This window comes from Carassius auratus, chromosome 17 (assembly GCF_003368295.1).
Source record: "Carassius auratus strain Wakin chromosome 17, ASM336829v1, whole genome shotgun sequence".
NCBI classification, from domain to species: domain Eukaryota; kingdom Metazoa; phylum Chordata; class Actinopteri; order Cypriniformes; family Cyprinidae; genus Carassius; species Carassius auratus.
This window is the reverse complement of record NC_039259.1, coordinates 3,135,738-3,156,294: the sequence shown is the minus strand read 5'-3', so window position 1 is coordinate 3,156,294 and position 20,557 is coordinate 3,135,738. Positions and strand designations below refer to the sequence as shown.

The window sequence follows — 20,557 nt, the reverse complement described above, 5'->3', positions numbered from 1 at the left end:
TTGTCAGATTTTGCAGTATTGTTCAACACCTTTATTATTAATTTTTCTTGCATTTGTCTGATACCTTACAAGAGGATCACAGATTCTCTCTTCCAATCCAGGTCCATTCAGGACAGCATGTTTAGCTGATTATTCAGCACCCAGTGCATATTCGCTTGTGAATTAATCTCATTGTCTCGATGAGGAGGGCTTTATAAACGCTGGAGCTGTTTATCACAAAGAGCCCTGTGTCTGATAGAAAAGAGCTCTTCAAAGAACCTCTGACTTGAGATGCGTCTGCCTTGATGGCTCCATCTTATTATGTCTTCTTTTAAAAGCGCTGCTGTTGACAATTGCCTTTTATAGTAGCAGTTTGTTTTCTTGATTATTTCCCTCATTACAAGTCATATTAAAGCCTTTGCCAGTGTGTGACTCAAAGAGTAAATAAGCTCCATCTAATTGGACATCTGACAATCTGAAGTTGTTAAATCATTTACCAGGAAAATTATGAATAAATCTTGCAAGACAGAAAAAAAATATATATATTTAATCAATTTCAATTATTTCAATGCCTGTGGTTTGTCGAAAGAAGTGCTAGAGTTTGCAAAAGTGACTCTTATGCTCTACGTTTCACTGCCGTTGACATTTATTGACCATTGACCAATTTCAGAGACGCATCCAAAATCCCGTTTGCCTGGATCTTTCCACAGCATCAGAAGTTTCTTAAAGTGCCCAACTATGGTTTTTTGAAAATTACCTTTCATGCAGTGTGTAACACAGCTGAAAACATCCTGGAAAGTTTTAAATCTGAAAGTGCACCATGTATAAAAAACGATTTTTAAAACAAATCCCAAGTCAATTCATGTTAACGTCAACATGAATCATTAGCATATTGCCCGCCCACTTGTAGCCTGCACAGACCTGGGAAAACTTGAACACTTCCTCCATCAGACACTGTAGTGGATTCCTGTCTATAGCATCATGTCGAGAATACACTGTGCTCTGCACTAAGAGGGTAAATCCTTTTTTACCCTCAGGTTTTGAAAATGCTGATTCATCCTTTGCCACTAGGTGCTGCTTTTGGAGCGGTAAAAATAGCTGTAACACTGTACACAAAGCAGCACTGTGCTTTATCAGGCATTAAAGGCATGATGAGATGGAAATGAAATGCCGTACCAATCACCTCAGATCAGCATCACGCAAAGGAGGAGTTTGGAAAATTTATTAAGTGAATTGTTTGCGAGTCGTTGAGAAAATAAGCTAAAATAAATGAATATTATAAGACAATGAAAGAGATTTTTTTTTACCTTAAATGCATGTCAGCCTGTTGTTGGGGACTCCCAAAACCAAAATGTGAACCGTTCATAACCCATAAAACCCTCTTTAAGCATTCCTATCTGAGAAATGCTGCATTAAAGCTTTTAGAGTGTTTTGGTCGGACTGGAAGACCGCTGAGTCACATACATCTCACCTTACTCAACAGCTCCCCTGAGATCTATAATATGAGTGCCACCTGTATCACCGCAGCGGATCTTTCAGTACGCTGTGACCCGTTAACCTCTCTGCATTCTCCCTGTGTGCCGACAAGCCCTTTCCTTTGACCCCTAGATCGGATCGATACTTTGAGCGCCGTAGGCAGAGGAGCCTTTGTGTGTCACACTCAGATAGTGCAGAGAGTTTGATTTAGAGCCGTGGTAAATCTGCGCTCAGACTCGGCCGGCCTGGCAGCTCTATGTGGGAATCTGCATGGCCAGTGATGTCACGCTCGTAATTCTGCGTCGCCGTGTCTCGTACTGAGATGAATGCTGGAGAGGTGAGATGTGGAGGGTGTGAACGTCCCCCTGGAGGTTCAATTAACCTGTCTTAACTCCCCTTCCTGTCCCCTCAGCTCTGGGCTCTGGGCTTAATTAGCCTCTCGCTAAAGTGGAAGATGCATGCACACACACATATATCCCTCAGAAGCTGACATTACCAACTGAAAGACAAGAGGGACGCTTTCTGATGCATCCCCACCCTTGTTTGTTGTAGTTTGTCATCTCTCTCTCTAGCTCGCTCTGGTGCTCTTGATCAGTAATCATCGTCTCTTTCTGAGAACAAGCTGACTAATGAGACGCCAGGGCCTTGAGCTAATCACAAGCACATCAGCAGCATTGTTTCACTCGTCCCTCCGGAGTTCTCCCTCTCTTTCCCTCCCCCATCCATCCCATAATCACCTCACACCTCCTCTGGGCTTTTCCACCGAGACATGCTTCGCGCCTCCGTCCAGGACCGTGACAACAGGTACCCTTACAGCGGTGCCACAGAAAGCCACCAATCAACACCTGCTATCCCATGGGCACTGGAGCTGACGGTAACTGGCTTCGAGTCCATTTGTGAGGAAAAACTCTCTCTCTCTCTCTCTCTCTCTTTATTGGTACATCTCTCGCTGCTAGCTCTTCTCAGATATGCTTTTGGACACACTTTCCTCCATCCCTTAAAAGCCCTCATACTGTAAATGGTTCATTAGTTACAGAAGCGATACTTAGCTTCTTTCATTGGTGGAGCATTTAGAGTCTCTTTTGAGTTAACATTTAGGGCTGAGTAGACTTCATGCATTTCCAGTTTAGAGTAGTGTGGGAGCTGCATGGATGTGGATGTGGATTTTTTCACATTTCGTATCCGATCTTCGATTGCGGTGAAACATTTGAACTTTTGTGGCTAGGCCATATGTTACAACCTAATAGGACGTGATGTAGTCTAATCGAAACTATGAAAAGCAATTTTTTTTCCACTACAACGTTATTCTCAATATATCAGATTTTTATTATTATTATTATTATTACTACTATTACTACTATTATCCTACCAGGTTTTTCTTTTTTTTTTTTTTTTTTTTTTTTTTTCATCAGGTCATTTGTGTAGATATATTCATCATTGTCATTCATCATTATTCATCCATTTCACCATAGTGAATACGAAGGGAAAACAGTGCTTCACAACCAATTTGAAAGTTATATGCAACTGTCACTAGGGGGTAAAATGCAACTCATGTTAGAGAAAAAAAGGTGACTTAAACCCAAAAGTACATATATATTTTTGTCATAGTTGGGTAAACTTCTATAGCGGTCAGTGGTAGAATGCCACAAATATATTTGTTTGCATTCCCATATGCTAGTTTTTTCCTGGCATTCCTGGAACAAGGATAAAAGAGAGAGAAACCAATAACGGCAGTCAGAAGAGAATGTCAAATTTCCCATAATTCCCATAGACACTGTGTTAGAAACACCCTTACATTACCATAACTAGATTTTTTTTTTTTTTTATTGATGCACAGGTAATATAATACAAAGTATTTGGGTTATGTAAAAAAATTTTTTTAATCAATTCTCATTTTTACGAAACAATATTGATTCTTAAATCTTAATAATCGATTAGTCTTGCCTGTTTTCAGTTAAACGACGGGACATTGAATGGCACTTCCCATCCAGTATATCACAATAAGCATTGTGCTTTGGTACTTTTAATATGAAACAGTCTTAGATTTCAAATTGTATCCATTGTATTGCATTATTCAAACAATAAATGCCCTGTTTAAAAAAGGCACTGTTTAAATTTGGAGTGAGAGATTGTGAGGCACACGTGAACTGATCCTCTCCTCCACATTAATACCAGCTTCAGCACAAAATAAACATGACTAAACATCCGAAGGTTAGTTAAAAGAAAGAGTACAACTTTACAATCCATATCCTGTCTCATGTAATCGCTCAATCAGTGTTTCAGCCGTACAAAGACGTCAATATAACAGCTTGTAAACGTAACGTCACCTTAGAAAAAAATTACCATAAACTCATTAGTCAGATAGAAAATTAAACTGTAGAGAGGAGCATTTTGCTAATCAGTTAGTTTTAACTTTCAATATTATAGTAATGTAGTACTAACTGACTGTCATGTATATTTTACAGCATTAGTTAAGATAATCCTTTTCACTGAGAAAATTTGGCATGTGTACCTGATATATATCCAAAATAATCTACACTGAATTAAGAATCGAATTGCAAGCTTGTGAACGTGAATCGAATTAAATTTGGGAAATTTCTGTCAAATCCCAGCCCTACAAAGTATAGTGTTGGTGTTAAAGTGTGTATATATATATATAAATGAAAATATAATATGCTGATGAACATTGAAACATGTCATCACAGTCTTATAAAAAGGGTCCCTGCCAACACACGCCACATGTATAAATAAATTTGGTCATCAGAATAACACATGTCCAGATTTTTCCTACACTGTATGTTCAGGTTGCACATGCGCTTCAATGTTTTGCACCAATTAGTTAGGTGGGAAAACTGGCCTAGCCTATAAATGGATATTTAAATGGATGAGACAGAACAACGTCAAACTACTAGAGACAGCAACAACGAATGATGCCAATGTTGGCAAGTGCTTGTGTGAGGAAGTTAAGAGATACACACAACATTTATATTGCTTATAAAGGGAAATAGCACACACACAGCACAAAGATTAGCATTGCTAGTGTGATTGTGTCAAATCAAGTATACTATGAAAGATTGTGGCTGTAAACATATGCTAAGCATTTGTGTCAAAACTGAAGTATACTGCTTAATAATGTGATCTGGCCTTGACTATATTTATACAGGGTTTGGACAAAATAATGTGAACTACACCCATTAGAACAGGGGCTAATAGAATATTTGCTGGCTACAGTTAAAATAAATAATTAATGCTGTGATATTCTTTTTCTTGTCTATATTGTCAAGATTGTATGTCAAAGTATTATAAGCAGTGTTAAGAACTAGCACTCAATGAAATGATTGACTTGTCAGACTTTCAAAAAATCGCGTATCCCGTTTGGCAGGAGTGTCTTCACGATTATGACTGTGAACATTCTAACTCCTGCAGCAGTTTTTGCACAACTTGCTTGCACCTCTCACGGAGCATGATTTCTACAAAATTCAGCTGAAGACACAAGATCAAGCCCCTCTCAGTCTGTGGTGGTGATACTATGTAATCAGTGGAAATGAGTCAGGCTGCGCCATCTGTTTGATCTGACTGATGGTGTCAGCGTCTAATTAGAGCAAAAGTGCAACAGAAATGCAGAAAGGCATCTGTATGCAGAACATTCCATTCACAGACGGAGAATGTCAGAAGTACGCTCGCTCGAACCATATCCCAAAAGCAGCGGGGCCTTTTTTTTTCCTCTCTCTAAACCAGCCAATTATCCTCTTCCCCGGCTAGACAGCAAGGTCAATGTGATTGGTGGAGGTTAATGGCTGGTGCTTGGCTGGAGTGGAGGTTGAGCATGCATGGTCACTCTCCAGTTCTTCAACTTCTCCATCCTCTCACAAGAGCCCATTCAGAGGCCAAATAAGAGAGGGCCGAGCAGAAAGGTATTGTTAACCTTTGCCGCGTCTTGATAGTGACAGCGGTGAAATGACGGAAATTTGCATTTGCTTTTTAAACTCTAAAATGTCTGTCCTTCAAAGTTCCTGTCCATCATATTTGTTTGTAAGAGAGGTTCATTAAAGTAACATTCTAATAGCAGTGTAATGAGGAAGACCATTTGGTGAACTTTTTAGTGAAATATTAAACTGTTTGTAGTACAAAGTACATTTTTTTTTATTTTCCTGTGTTATGTTTAAGTAATTTCTTTTTGATTCCTTAATTAGTGCAAAAAAAAATGAATGTTCTACATTTTGTTCTAAAAGTAATATTAACTCATCTCTCAGTTTAAAAAAAAAGATGGTTACAGTAATTTGTAGTGACAGTGAAAGTTTGTGGGCATTCCTACCTTTATATGTTGTTCATTCTTCTATACAGAAAAAGGTTTAAATTTACTTATTGTTTTAAGTCATCTTACTAATGGTGGATGAATAAGCAGTATTTGATGGATGGCTGATGATGGATTTGATGGATTGACTTTCAACTTGACATGCATGACAGGAGTTGCTTGTACACTCCTGCTCAATAGTTCGGGCTTTTAGTGCTTTTGAAATTAGCATTTATTTAGTCAAAAATACAGTAAAACAGTAATGTTGTGAAATATGATTACTAATAACTGTTTTCTGTTGAATATATTTGAATATTTTAAAAAGTAATTTATTCCATGATGACAAAGCGAAGCTGAATTTTCATGCGATCCTTCAGAAATGATTCTAATGTGCTGATTTGCTGCTTAGGAAACATTTCTGGTTATTATCCATGTTGAAAACAGTTTTGTGGAGTTGGCACATTTCTTCAGGATTCTTTTTGAATAGAAAGTTCAAAAGTACTTTCAATATTTCAATATTTTATAACATTATAAATTACGAAGTATCAATATTAATATCTTTCTGATCCCAAACCTTTGTAGTGTAGTGTAAACAGACAGTGTTGGTTAGTGTTTTTATTATCACTCTTGTGGCTATTCTTTTGAAGCAGTGTGTTGTAGTTTGTCCTACTGAGTGCATTGCTACATACACATCCATTGTATGTGCATTACAAAATTAGAAAATATTTGTAAACATTACTTTAATGGGTTAATTCACCCAAAAATGAAAATGCGGTCAAGTAATTACTCATTCCATGTTGTTCCAAACCCAAACCCATAAGACCTTCGTTCATCTTCGGATCACAAATTAAGATAGTTTTGATGAAATCTGAGCACTCTCTGACCCTCCATAGGCAGAACTACCATGTTCAGGGAACAGAAAGGACATCGTTAAAATTGCCCACGTGGCGTCAGTGGTCAACCGTTATAGGTCTGCAGTGACACAAAGGTGAATAGTTAATGACAACATTTTTATTTTTGGTGAACTATTCCTTTCACAGCAGCAGAAGCCGTGTATGCTGGCATTAGTGAGGAACATTGTGACTGTTGCAGCTGCTTCAGGCTCTGCCGCTCAGTGGCCTGTCCTCAGGCTAAAACTCCAGAGGCTCCTTATGTTTCAATTACAGCCTCCATCTCCGACCCGACCTCGCTTTTCTCCAGCTTAACCAGAAACAGCAGTGCAAGGCCTCAAGACTCTGTTTGCTAATTGACCCCTGCGATGCTAATAAAACACTAAACCCAACTTCAACAGCTCTAGCTCTTTCTTTTCCTTAGGTCTCAGAGATAGCATGTCCATCTGTGCTTTGTCACAAACCTGTTCCATTTTATCAAAGTGCTATGTAGGTTTAAATAAAAAAATACTAGATGTTTAAACTTTCTGAATCAATGTTTACAGACCTTGGTCAGACGAGACACCATTTTCTTGTTATCGATCGCCAATGAAACACTGAAAATTACACTGAATACAAAACACAAACAAATCAAATAAGATCAAATTTCCCATGCATGTCTGTCTCTCACAGCCTTGTTTTCATTCATGTCACTCTACATATGGTGTCTACTCTTATTAAAGTCCATTAACAGGATAGTTTTGTCATATTTCATGATGTAATCTTAACCACAGCTACTTTGCTCCTACCCTGCGTCATCTGCTACTTCCTGATCTCCACGAACATGTTAATGACAGATTTCTGTGTTTTGTCAAACTAGCATTGTGACCCTGAGTCAGCGGTGTTATATCCAGGCTGAGGTGTCCTGTGGGGGGAGATCTTTTGTTGTGTGTGTGGACAGAGGGGAGGGGTTTCAGGCTGGGGTGGGTTCAGAAGGTGGTCCCAGGGGTCTGGCCCCTGAGTTGACTGCTAATGAGAAGCCATCTGAGGCCCTCTGAGTCCCTGTGCACCTTGAACATGGCCACTACTGCCACCTGACCTTGGCTTTGATCTGCCAAAGTGCTTGACCTCTCAATTCCCCACTGGCCACCCCTTGCCATCTGGACAACAGCACACATACTCTTCATCTCGCTCTATCACCCTCCTGCACACGTCAGAAAACATTATCATTTCAGGATGACTGATTTGGGTGATATAAACAAATATCAGTTTTTTCCACACTTAAAATAATGACTTATTATGTGTGTAGAAGTGTGGATTATCTATTTTTATTTATTTTTAATAATATGTAGACAGTATTTAGCTAAGTGTGTTTTTGTGCTGGTGTAGGTCAGTGGATAGCTGGTAATGGTGGTAATGAAACACCACTGTGTTTTACTCAGAGACACAACGATTCTGCTGTGAATTTGTTTTTGACCATTTTTGTTGGCCCTCAAAAAAAAAAAAAAAAAAAAAATGAGTCAAAAATATGACTCACAATAGCCTTTTTTTATATTTTACTGTTGAATATAATCCATCACATTTGGAATCTCACTGATATTTGGGAAGAAAACCATACCCTTGCCTGTGATATTGCTTAACCCTATGAAGCAAAACCTCATACAGGGCCTTTAAGAATTGCCCCCATATATTGGATTTTAAGGTCATTTTAACTGCATTAAACTAGGCTACATCACAATAAGAGCATGCGTTCTCGAGGAATGTTGCATGTTTTGCAAAGTGTGCATTAAAACAACAATTACGATATCAACAATCCTCATCCTCGCACCCCTATACATGGATCGATTCAGATTCATACTCGAACCCAAGTGTTTCCCTACCATTTGAAACAATCTTTTTGTTGATGCAGTGTTCTGCTTCGGGTGTTCTGGGTGAAGACCCCGTTGAATAGATTGTTTTGGACTGTTCCTGAATACTCAATGAGTCTGTGCGCTCCCCTGGGCTTCTGCTCTCGACAGCCTTTAATGCCTCGCCTTTGTCACCTGGTGCACCGTGGGGTGGCAAAGTGGCCTCCAAAAGAGTGGAAAAAGAGCATTATCTCTTAAAACCCCTCCGCAAACTGCTTAGAGGACATTTTTTTCCTCTAAAGTGGATTTGCTTCATCTGTTTTTCCCAGCGCTATTGTACTGTTTGTTTACACACTTTCTTCCCCTTTCTCCCATCTACGCACAATCTGACCTGTGCTCGAATGAGGTCATCACATTATTTTACATGGCAGGGGGATGTTAAATTTTGACACCACATCCCCAATCTCCAGCGCTTTCTAGAACATTCTGTGTAGATGTTCTGGGAGCACAGAACTGTGGGAGTCATGTTCTTGCCATTAATGCTTTTGGAAATTCCCACTTTGCTTGGTTTGCATGGGACTGGAGTGTTTTCCATCGCAGGTGCTGTCAGGGTGACTTAAGTTACAATCACGTTGGGAAATCCCTAAACTTCAGATAAGACTTTCTTCTCGTCGACAAATTGTGTAGATTCCCGCTGGTGTGCGTAAAGTACAGAATTACCCCGTGTTTGTTTTTCTGTCCTGGATCGGTGTCATCCGAGCGACCTCTGTCCGTGCAAACATTCAGCATATTTCCTGTATGTTCTGTTCTCCCTGCTTCCGACAGAGACGAGCGCTCGGACGGCGTGCGAAGCCTGCGTCACTGTCCTCTGCTTTATTGAATTAATCCACACCACCGTCATCCAGCCCAACTCACGCATTCAGCAGAACAACTTGTGCCACAACAATTAGAGAAACCCGAGACGGAGAGGAGATGGCAGACAAATCATGCTAACAAAAGCAGCTTGATTGTTTTTACTCCTGATGCATAGCTGTCTTTGCCTTTCTCATGCTATAATGTTCAATAAAGGACAAATCCCACATCTAAACACCGGTATACATTTATGCAAACAGCTGCCGAATCTACGTGGTATCACGAAAATCAGAGGTGTGCCAGAAGCCGCAAACATCGTTTAGGCACAGATAAATGTACAATACATAATGTGCTGTGACTGCTGCATACATTTGTTCAATAGATGAGAGGTTCGTTTTTTTTTTATCCTCAGGAAGTGGGAGTGCAGGTTGGCCGATGGCTGCGGTGACTCCGGCTGAGGTCAATATTTGTTTTAGGAATCTCAATAGCTGAGCCACGCTTAAGTCATCTGCATCTCTGATAATGGAACGCCATATGGCTCTGTTGACCTTGTGGGATCAGGCTTATTATCCCTTATTCTCATTCCTCTCTCTCTCTAGTTCACGCACATACACTTTTCTTTTGCTCCCATTACTTTACGGCGCTTCATATTATTCCTTTTTTAATGCTTTTAATTTTCATTCCTGGCGAGCCATAAAGTCACTTTACTGTAATGCTGTCCATGTTTCTATAGCAGCAAAACCTGCTAAATCATTTTTAGATGGTTCTCAGAGCAAGTGCACTCAGACTTGTGTTTACACACAGAGAACATTGTAGTTTCAGCGATGGTCGGCTTTATTTAAAAAAAGTTTTTCTTCCAGATATGTGTGCCTCCTTCCTCCCCGCTGTGTGTTTTTAGCAGAAAAGCATGCAGAAGTGAAGCAGATTGCTCTCTCCTTGTGTGCAGCCCTCAGGCTCAGGTGCCTGTCAGTGCTGGGTTCAGACAGACCTTTTCAACAATTTGTCACGGTTGCCTCAGCCCCTGCTGCGCCGGCACGTGGCACACACACACACACACACACATGCGCTGTGCTGCAGCCAGCGTGGTCATGATGGAGTGCAAAGGCCTTGGCAACAGCCTAGCGCCTGGCGGAATAAGCAGCCTCCCTAATGAGATGGGAATGGCATCAGTGGGGCCCTCCAGAATTTCAGCAGGCAGACATGTGGCCCTGGAACGCCCCTGCCTCCACTCCACCACCTATTCACTAGACATCAGGGCGCACACACATACACGCTATATATACATGTAAATACAGCAGTACACACAGATTGTATGCGTGTATCAGTTTTCGAGTGATTGCCAGGCTTGCGTTGGTGTGTATGTGAACATCAAGGCAGAAACACCTGCTCGAGCGTTTGTTTGGACGGTTAACGGACTGTGGCTGTAACTGAACAGGCTACGCTCACCATGTGTGTAATGGCTTTAGGAGTCTGCTGGAAGATCTGATTTGTTTCATCTGCCATAGTACAAGTGCCCACACTATTACATGAAGTTGCCATTTGCCCTGAAATGCCAACTGGAAAGTGCCGGACCATAAAGGAAAGCTTTAATTAAAGCGAATCATAATAATCTTTTTTTGATGTTGGGTTTTTGGGTCCTTCTGTTACATATCCTTTTTAATTCATTTTTGATTAATTTAGCTTCCTGTACATGGAGAAAAAGATGAATATTCTTTCATCATTTAGATCCTCATGTGACTTTCTTCCGTGAAACACAAAAGGAGATGTTTAGCAGTATGTTCACACATGCAGTCAAAGCATATGCTGTCGCCAAGACTTCTACATTAAAATACACTCTTTTAAGCTCATTATGGCAGTCCCTCCAGAAAAACGCGATTATGCGATCGCTTGATTTAATGCATAATCAGCCAAAGGCCGCATATTTATGCGGGGGTCGCATTTTTCAAATACGCCGCTCTTTTGCCGCATAAATTACCGATTTCAGAAAGCAAAATATGCGGGGCTAGCATGATTTCATAATCCCTGTATTTTCGTTGCAAAAAAACAGAAAGTTGAAAAATGTTGCGTTTACTTCACACAAGTAAAGCACCATTTTCCCCTATTGCCATGGGAACCTTATGAAGTGACGTAATTACGTGACGTGAACATCATCTACAAACCCCGCGGTGAAACCAGGGTGAAACTTGAAGCACGCAAATCATTCGTATTTGCCAAAAAAATAAGTGCAAAAGAACGTACAAAGCAGTTTCCCGATTTGTTACATGACAGTGGAGCCAAATTATATTGCGAGAACTTGCGAAAACTGCGGTTTGATGAAATAGAGAAAAAAGGGTGATTCCCCCAACACCCCCTTCTCACTAGGATACTAACACTGTTGTAGTTTCATTCAGAAGTTGATGCAACTTTACAGTTGTAAGATTGCACTTTTTTGTTACAGAACAGTACCAAAAACTTACAGTTGTAATTATATTAGTTGTATGTAAAATAATTTATGTTGCAATAAGAGATTACAACTTAAATTTTCTGTGATTAAGTATGCTCGCTTTTCATAGGAAGTAATAAGAAATTACTCTTTACATTAAGGTAGTAGCCAAAACATCAAACCGCAGTTTTTGCAAGTTCACGCAATTTCATCGCATAAATATTTTTTTGTTTTATAAATGCATTTATTTGTGTTTATATGTTTATATATGAAATATCAGGGTTTTCAGCTCCTTGATACCACTCCTGGTTTAACTCGCTTCTCTTTCATTTGCAAGTATTTCTTGTCATCTTAATATACTTGTGTAGGTGTGTTTGGTTCTGGCTTCTGAAGACACGGTCGCACGATAGCTTTGTTTCAGAAGCCGACCAAAATTATTTTAGTAAGCTATTTCTTCTGTTTTTGCCCCCCACTTACTGTTAGATCTCAAAATGCTTCCCTGCACTTCTGCATATTCAGACTAACAAAACTCTCGAGACCCGGTGGCATTTGGCGTCATTGGCATCAAACATGGTGCAAGCATCTTGCCATTTTTGAGTATGCATGGATTAATTTTAGTGTGTTTCTCACACAATACATCTGAATAACTCCAGAGCAGTCCCTTTTTTTGGATGATTCTGTTTCTTCCCAGTGTTACTCTGTGCTGTTGTTTGATTTCCTTGATAATCTGTATTATCCCATTGTCTGTTCGTTGCTGCTGGGTAATTTCAGTGGCTGTGTTGATTTTCCTTGACGGTCTCTCAGTTATGAGGAGAGGGCTCTCTACCTGGAGGCCATCATTCAGAACCACAAGGAGAACATGACCTTTGAAGACTTCACTGCCCAGGTTTTCTCACCTTCCCCCAGCTACTGGCCAACGGGAGGTGCAGGTGAGACACTGTTTCTGTTTTTATTCTCCTTTCCTCTTTCCTGTTGTTGATAGCAATTTATTTCACCATCTTGTTCTTCATGTACATACAATAGTAATCACGACAATTGTGCAGTAAGTAAATCTAACCCTAAATCTAACATTAAACTTTACATATGGTACACACTACAAGTGCACATATGGTAAAACAAAGTGCAGTTATTTTGATTTCATTTGACTGTCCCATGCATTCTTCTGAGGTGGATGATGCACAGGTGCACGGAGCGCTCAGCCGCTTCAGTTTAAGATCAATACAGCCTCCGACTGTGAAAGCCCAGTAGATCAGTCTCAAAGTGTGCTTTAGCACAGCTTAATGAGTTACACAACTGAACGGAGAAAGTGATGTGGTTAAAAATCTATTTCAAGTGCTCTGGATCAGGGTCCCAACAGGAAATTACAGGTTAAAATCATTTTTGATTTCTAGACCTCGAAATGTCATGGAAATTAATCAAATATTTAAACGTCTTGGACATGTCTTCTGTAATGAATATATATTTGATTCACTTATGCTCAGCTCTAAGAGTTTTTTTTTTTGGCTAGAAATGCCATTTGTGAGTTCAATCATTATAAAATATATTTTTATCTAATAATTACATGACTGGAAATTAATTGGCAAACCTTTGTGGGAACCCTGGAGAACAGTCTGATCAGTGTTATATACTATATTGTCATTTTTGTTCACTTTATTGTTTTACATTTTCTGTTTTCATTTTGATTTAATTTTGATGTGTCTGTCATTTTATTCTTTTTTTTTTAATGTCTATATTGTTAAGTTTAATTTATTTCATATGTCAACTAAACCATAATGAAAAATGATTGCTAGCCAGCTAGCTGAAATAAAATGAATTTACGTTTTTTTTTTTTTTTTTTTTTTTGTTTCAAGCTATATGTTTGTTTTGTTTTTGTTTTTTTAAGTTATCAGTAATTACCCTGTTTCTCATACTACAATCATAATTCTAAAAACCTTTTCATCTGAGTTTTTCAGGATGCTGTAAATCTTGAATCTTTAGTTCAGTTATCTTTTTTAATTTCCAGAATGACAAAAATGTTCTCCTTGTTCGGTGGGGCATGCAGTGCATTTTTCATGATGTGTTCTGGATGTTAACTGACCCAGTCCCTGAATGCAGCAGTGATGGTGTAGTGCACTATTCAGGACACATTCTTTGGGATAATTTAGCAGAGTGATGCTCTGCCCGTTTTGATTTCTCTAGCGGCACCCATTTACCTCGCTGTGAAAGTCTCTGTGGTGACCTCTGTTGACTGCATAGGGAGCAGCACACTGACCTCAGAGAGAATGAGAATCTCATCCATTAGACACTTCAATCTCCATTTCTCTGGCGTTCTCTTCTTTTGCCTCTCAAAGACATCAAAAACTGCTTCCCCAGATTGTTGTTCTCTCTTTTTCCTTCTTCTGTTGGCCTCATTCTCTCTTTTGTTCTAATTAGCTTCTCATGTTCACTCTTTCTGTGCTTCACCTCAGATGTCATTCCTGTTTCCTTTCTTCTTTCTGTTTCTTCTCTTTGTGTTACAAAAACCAAAGTCTGTATTTATTTACTAATTAATCATTTATCCATAAAATGCAGGCTTAGGTTGGAAAAAAGTTTTCTATATATACATAAACAAAATATAAGCTCTGGTCCCTAGAGAGCGGTGTAGCCAGACAGCATTATAATGATTCTTTAAACTGAGATACATAACTTTATAATTGCACAATTACAATGTCATTCTGACCAGTGTTGATGCTCTTCAGAATTCCTTTGCAAATAAACTGGATATATAGTAATTCACATGTTCCTAATTTTACAATTTGACATGAGGTACAGTTTCACTGTTCCAGTGTAGACATAGTAAAGGCATTGCTGCGGCTCAAGCTCTTGTGCTTTTAGGAGATAACTTCTTATATAGACAGATATAAGAAGAGCAGTTGTGGAACAGAGCCATAGATTCCCTCATAAATGCATGGTCCAGACCCATAGAGGAGCGTTCAGACAGTGTGGGTTACAGTCTATGACGCTGCTCCATGTTTCGCCACCATCTCACCCATGACAGCAGGCAGGCGCTGGCCAGGGATGGTTTGGGACGTGGAGTACCTCTGGGCCAAGCTGGACTGTAAGACTTTTCTGCCTGCTTCCTTCATTAGGCATGTGGCCCACGATCCTGTCTCTGTCTCTGTCTTTCTCACCTTTTCTATACACCATGCATGTTCCCTCTTTTATGACAGTGAATTGAGCACATAGACTTTTTTTCTTAAACGGCTTCTTTTTAAAAATGTTACACTTCTGGAAGGAAGCACAGTTTATCAGATGAAAAGTCCACTGATGCAGACTGTTACAAAACCTAGTTCGCTTCCAAATAAGCAACTACTTTTCAAGACAGCATTCTAAGCTGAATGAAGGATTTCCCCTGCAAGCATGCATTAAATTGATTAAAAGTGACAGTAAATTTCAAATAAATGCTATTGTTTAGAACTTTATATTAATCAAAGAATACTTCATTATTATACTTCAGATATTACTAATGTTGCTGCCAGTTGTTGAATATGATGCCTTCAGATGCTGTCTATGTAGGCAGCTCACTAGGTTTTGGAACAGCGCTTTGAGGTACACATATATACATGCAGGGTTCGGTGCCTTTTAGTCATCTAAAAAAAGATGGCAATGATTTGTTTAATTTCAGAAATGGTAAACTGGAGTTTCTCTGAAATACAACAGATTTTGTTGCTTCTATATCATCACCTTGCACTGTTATGAGTGTTATTCCAGTGCAAACACCAAACTATCACCTTTGTTCAGAAATGACCTCAGTTACATCACACAAGGTTAAATGCACATAACGTGAAAAACCTTTTGAAGATTGTTTTGCATCCCGCAGATTTTCTGTTCGGTTTCCTGTGTTAAATATTCTTTCATTCTCAGAAAACACAAAGAAGTGAAGTGGGCCAGTGTGAATAGAAATGTGTTTCACCGTCTGCTTGTGTTAGCAGCCACAGTCTGTCATGATCACTTTGTGTTGTGTATCTTAACATTTTGTTGTGTTGTCCTTCCCTGACCCCTCAGCATTAACATCTAACAGCCATATTTTCAACAGTGTTCTCATTCTCTCTGTCACACACACACACACACACACACTCGTGACGGTGCGAGGCTTACGTGTTGCTCTATTGTCTTCTCTCCCTCTGTAGATTAAGTGTGTTACAGGTGTCAGTACAGTAACCCAAGGTAAGAGTCTCGGTCTGAAGTCACAGAGACCCCGCCCCCTTTCCCCGGCTCGTCTGCTCATCTTCCCTCTTTATTTCCATTAATGATCTGCGTCTGCTCGGAGCACAGAGGCAGAGCTGCATTGGGGCTGGCTGTTCTCTGATTGTGGACGCCAGCGGAGGAATCGTAACACAGTAGCAGCATGAATGGGTCTCCATCCTCCTCTCCTGCATGTCTCTGCTTTATTCTCTCTTTTTCCCCTCTTTTCTCCTGTTGCTTTGTCCTATGGCGTGTGTCTGTTTGCCTGAGGCCACATCTGACACTAACACCTGCCCTACTGGAAAATGTCTTTGTCACTTACGCTTTTGTTTGGATTGCTGCAGGGAACCGATGGGAATGAAGGGACACTTACTGAAAATATATATATATATATAAAGGCCAAACAGGAAATAATTCTATAAATTCTGAATATGTAGTTTGGGGTGAAAGGTTGTAACCTTTGATTATATTCTGTTTTGACTATATTGTTAGATATAAATTTGAATATGTGCCATTAAAGGTCACTGTAAAGTTCTAGATCTGGTTTATACACTAGCAATGAAAAGTTTGGAAACACTAAACTGATTATTATTTATTTTTTTTATTTTTTTTTTCAGTTGAAATGTTTATAATTTGATGCATTTTTAATAATAATAATCATCATCACAATCATCAGCATCATAATGATAAAGAATGAGGAGGTGTGACCAAACTTTTCAGTGTGTTAGTGTGTATATAAAAATAAATTCCTCCTGTGGAACATTTTGGTGTTCCCACTTTTATTTTTTTAATGTAAGTGTATTTCTGAATAATACTTAAAATAATATTGTTAAAGTATATTACAAGTATAAAACAAAATAGAAAACCATTTAAAATATAATTTTGTGTTTGGCCCCATGTTATATATGTATTTTAACTCTTATTCTCATATTTTCCTTTTCTTTATTTTTTTCAACAGTGTTTAATGAAACAGTAGAGGGTCTGATAAAGACATAAATTCTCAGGGTTTGCATGATTGATTTGATTCTCAAATGAAACCTGATGATCAGACGTTCGTTAGTCGATCACTGTGATGACGAGCGCTCTGGATCTTTCCGCTCCGCTTCAGTGTGGAAACAGAAGATGGCCACCACAGATAGTTCAGTCAGCGTTAGAGAGGAGGTGCGTGCTGGCATCCCGAGTCCTCCTGAGATGGTCTCTGTGGACGTGTGGAGCGGACAGCACCCCGCACTCGTTTACTCCTCCCCTGCTCCTTTCACATGCTGAGACTGTTGTTCTCCGCTCTCCTCCCCCTCTCTCAAACAAGCCCTGGAGTGGAGGTCCTCTCCAATGAGCGCATGTTCCCCACACCATCTGCTCGCAGAAACTTGAGATGCCCATAAAAAAAAAAGAAAACGGTCGAAAAGAAAGAAAGAAAATAGCCAAGCAGATGCCATCTTGACAAAGCAGGAAGCTTGTTTAATTTAGATGCTTTCAGGAGGACCAGTGTCTCAGATCGCCAGCACAATCCATATTTTGCATTTCTTTGTTTTTCTCGTTCTATTGACGTTTCTTTTCTGCAGCAAAGCGGAAGTGCTCTGTGTAATGCCAGTTAGCAGTTCTCAGCATTTTATTTAATGTCCATTTGCATCCGTCTCTATCAGAGGATGTTTTCTGCTTCAGCTGCTCATTAATATCATATCTCTGCTGATTCTTCACTCTGCGTGTAATATGTCCTGATTTCCCAGGTTCCCTCAGCTGCAGCACGAGCGCTGACCTCAGTGTTACTGTGATGACCAACGACTCCGGCGACCAGGTCTCGCCCACCATACCCCGCGCCTCTAAGAACCGTGTTTCGGGAAAGCTCCGCCGCTCGGCCAGCGCCATCAGCAAGTCCTCCAACTGAACGCTTCCTCCGGCTCCAGACTGCAGTGTGGATGAATGTATCATTTGACTCTAATGCTTTCCACCCGTTGTTGTTGTTTGTTTTTTTTCTCCGTTTTGAAGTCAAGTAGCAGTGAAAGTTGTCATAAAATTATGTAGCTTCACTTGCCGTGAAGAAACAGAAACTGAATTTATGCTGAAGCGAATCTGCAAATGTGAAATCAATTGCTATTTTCACAGCAATGCTGCGTTTGGACTGCGATTTGTCCCAAAAATGTCCTTACGACAGAGTAGCGAGTAGACATTTCAAAAACCCTGAGCTATTAGCTAGTTTGTTCTTTGAGCTTTTCTTTATGTCAAACACTGAAACCCAATCATTGAAGCATAGGGGGGAGACTTTTTGTCCCGTAGCAGCACTGAGGCGCTCTTACAGCGCTCTGGGCCAGTCTGAGAAAATACTGGCAATCATCAAAAAGAGTCTCCAGTCTCCTTTTTCTACTTCAATAATGTAATCAGTGGCATCTGAAGTACAGCAGACTGCACTGAAATCACTTTTGCTATTATGATTTACTTTTAAGCAACGTGTTTGATCATTTGACAGAACTGATTTATGCCACATGCTGAATGGAAAAGGCAGATGTTTGTATTTCAGTCGAGGTGGAGCACGAGCGTGTGCTTCTTCATTTGTGAACTGAACCTGTCCCGTTCCTGTCATGTAAATCTACTCCCACATTCCAATGTTTTTGCACTCACTCGGTGGTGAAGATGCCCGTAGGTCGATGTTTGTTCCGTTCTTCCCTCTGTATTTGGATGTACGTTCATTTCAATTTCATTTGATAATATATCTATTTGTTTCATGTTGTGTGTATGTATATATATGGAGAAAGACCTGCCATCGTACTATACCTGACTAAACTCCTCAGGTGGAGCTGTGTGAAGGGAGCTGTTCACAGTGCCTGTGTAGTACCTGTCCGTTTTAATTGCCCCCACTTCCCACACGGAGAGCAGTGTGTTTTTCCGACGAGTCTTACATTTCACTGGAGTAAATTGAATGAGATTGTCTGCGTTTTGTGAGAGTGGCTTCTGTCTGATTAGATGCTGGATGGGGGATCTTTTCCACCTGCGTCCCTGATTCCCGAGTGCCCTTTACCGTACCAGCAGCATGCCAGCGCTTCTCTCTCTCTCTCTCTCCTCTCTGCTCTCTTCCCGTAGAGACACGGCCTGGTTGACATGGAGGCCAGGTGTAACACGCCCAGGCTGCAACAGCACACATGTTGCACTACTCTGCCTTACCTGTACACTTGTCTTTATTGTCTCGCTTCGCCTGATACCTTTTCTCTCTTCCACGCTCTGAATGAAAAACGCTGACGAATGTTTGCAGAGCCACAGCCCAAATCTCAACTGGGACGATGTGGGTCTGAAATGGGCTTTGGGTTAAAGATACTGCAACTGGCCTGACTTCTGTTTGATGATATGTTTATTCAGTGTAGACTTGTTTATTGTGTCTCTCTCTTTTTTCTTTGAATGTTCTTAATTCTGAAGGATATAAATATATTAATGCCTGTAATATAATCTTTGTATAAGATGCTGAAGATAAGGAAGCTTGAAAATTTCGTCATGACTTGTTAACATATCAGACTGTTTTTAATAGAAAAAGTAATCGCTTTATCTTTACTAGAAATGTGAAGGAATCGAAACATTTCATTAAATCGATTTGAAGTTCATGTTTATATGCATTTGTTTGGTCTGTTTTTGTTCAGTGTTTCATGATTCATGGGTAGTTGCTGTGTCCTGCCATTTGATGTCATTTAAACTATTTATAAATAAGAAACGCCAATTCTATTAAAAAAAAAATCATTGGAGCAAGGTTCACTTTGAAAAGGTTTTCTCTCTGAAATTGCTAGAAAATGTTACAAATTATGATGGATAACGTTGAGTTAAACATTAAATTTTGAATTATAAAGGTTGATATAGTATTTTTCTGGTAGAGTATATTCTAATAAGATTTACTTACAACTTTAAAAAAACTATTTGACAGTGTCTTTAAGTGAACTGCAATAAGAGGGGTTAAAAAATGCTGTTCCACTAACTAAACTAGACACTTCAGTTTAACCCAAATGTTGAATAACTATTAAATGTATTTACTATTTTTCCACTACATACAAACACTTATTTCCAAACCTGTACGAGTGTCTTTCATCACAAAATGACAGTCATAGGAGTCAAATACTTTCTTCTGAGTTCAACAAAAGAAATGTGTTTATGCATGAAATGGGACATTGATTTTGACCCCCCGCTATCCTGCTTCTGACCTGGAGAAACTGTATGATGATGTGCTGCTGTACTGTCTGTGCGTCTGAATCCATCCGTGACTGCTCTTGTGGGAGAATGCATGGCCATATTGTGTGTTCGAGCGAGTGGGTGGAAGTGATGCTCGGGGTTAGAGGTTGGTCTGTTGCTGGAGCTGAGGGAATATTGAGGGTAACCTGACCCTCCTCCCATCTGTCTCCCCTGCTGCTCCGTGAGCACAGACGCGTCCCTCGCTGGAGTACAGGTGCACACGCTCCAACACCTACAGCTCATGCAGGTGGCCTCCAGCACACTCACATTTAATTACTGACTGACTGAGTGTGTGTCTGTGTGTGTGCAAAACCTGACCAAAACAACATGCATGATTTTTTTTCTTCCTTTTCTTGCCAATTGCACTCTGAAAATGCATAAAATAGCGGTTCTGCTTAAACTGAATCAAGAG

General features: G+C 39.8%; 1 protein-coding gene across 4 annotated transcripts in view; it reads left to right on the top strand.

Moving 5' to 3' along the window:
- The window catches only part of LOC113116984 (ral GTPase-activating protein subunit alpha-2-like), a 153,210-nt gene extending 133,675 nt beyond the window's left edge, over positions 1 to 19,535 (top strand). For 2 of the 4 annotated variants that reach the window (XM_026285315.1, XM_026285316.1), the window contains exons 39-40: positions 12,544 to 12,668; positions 17,670 to 17,827. In XM_026285315.1, the coding sequence (XP_026141100.1) occupies positions 12,544 to 12,668; positions 17,670 to 17,827 (283 nt within the window). Of the gene's footprint in view, positions 1 to 12,543; positions 12,669 to 15,887; positions 15,925 to 17,669 lie in introns of all 4 variants that reach the window. The other 2 variants (XM_026285317.1, XM_026285313.1) reach the window with 2 other exon arrangements.
- Positions 19,536 to 20,557: the final 1,022 nt, after the last annotated feature.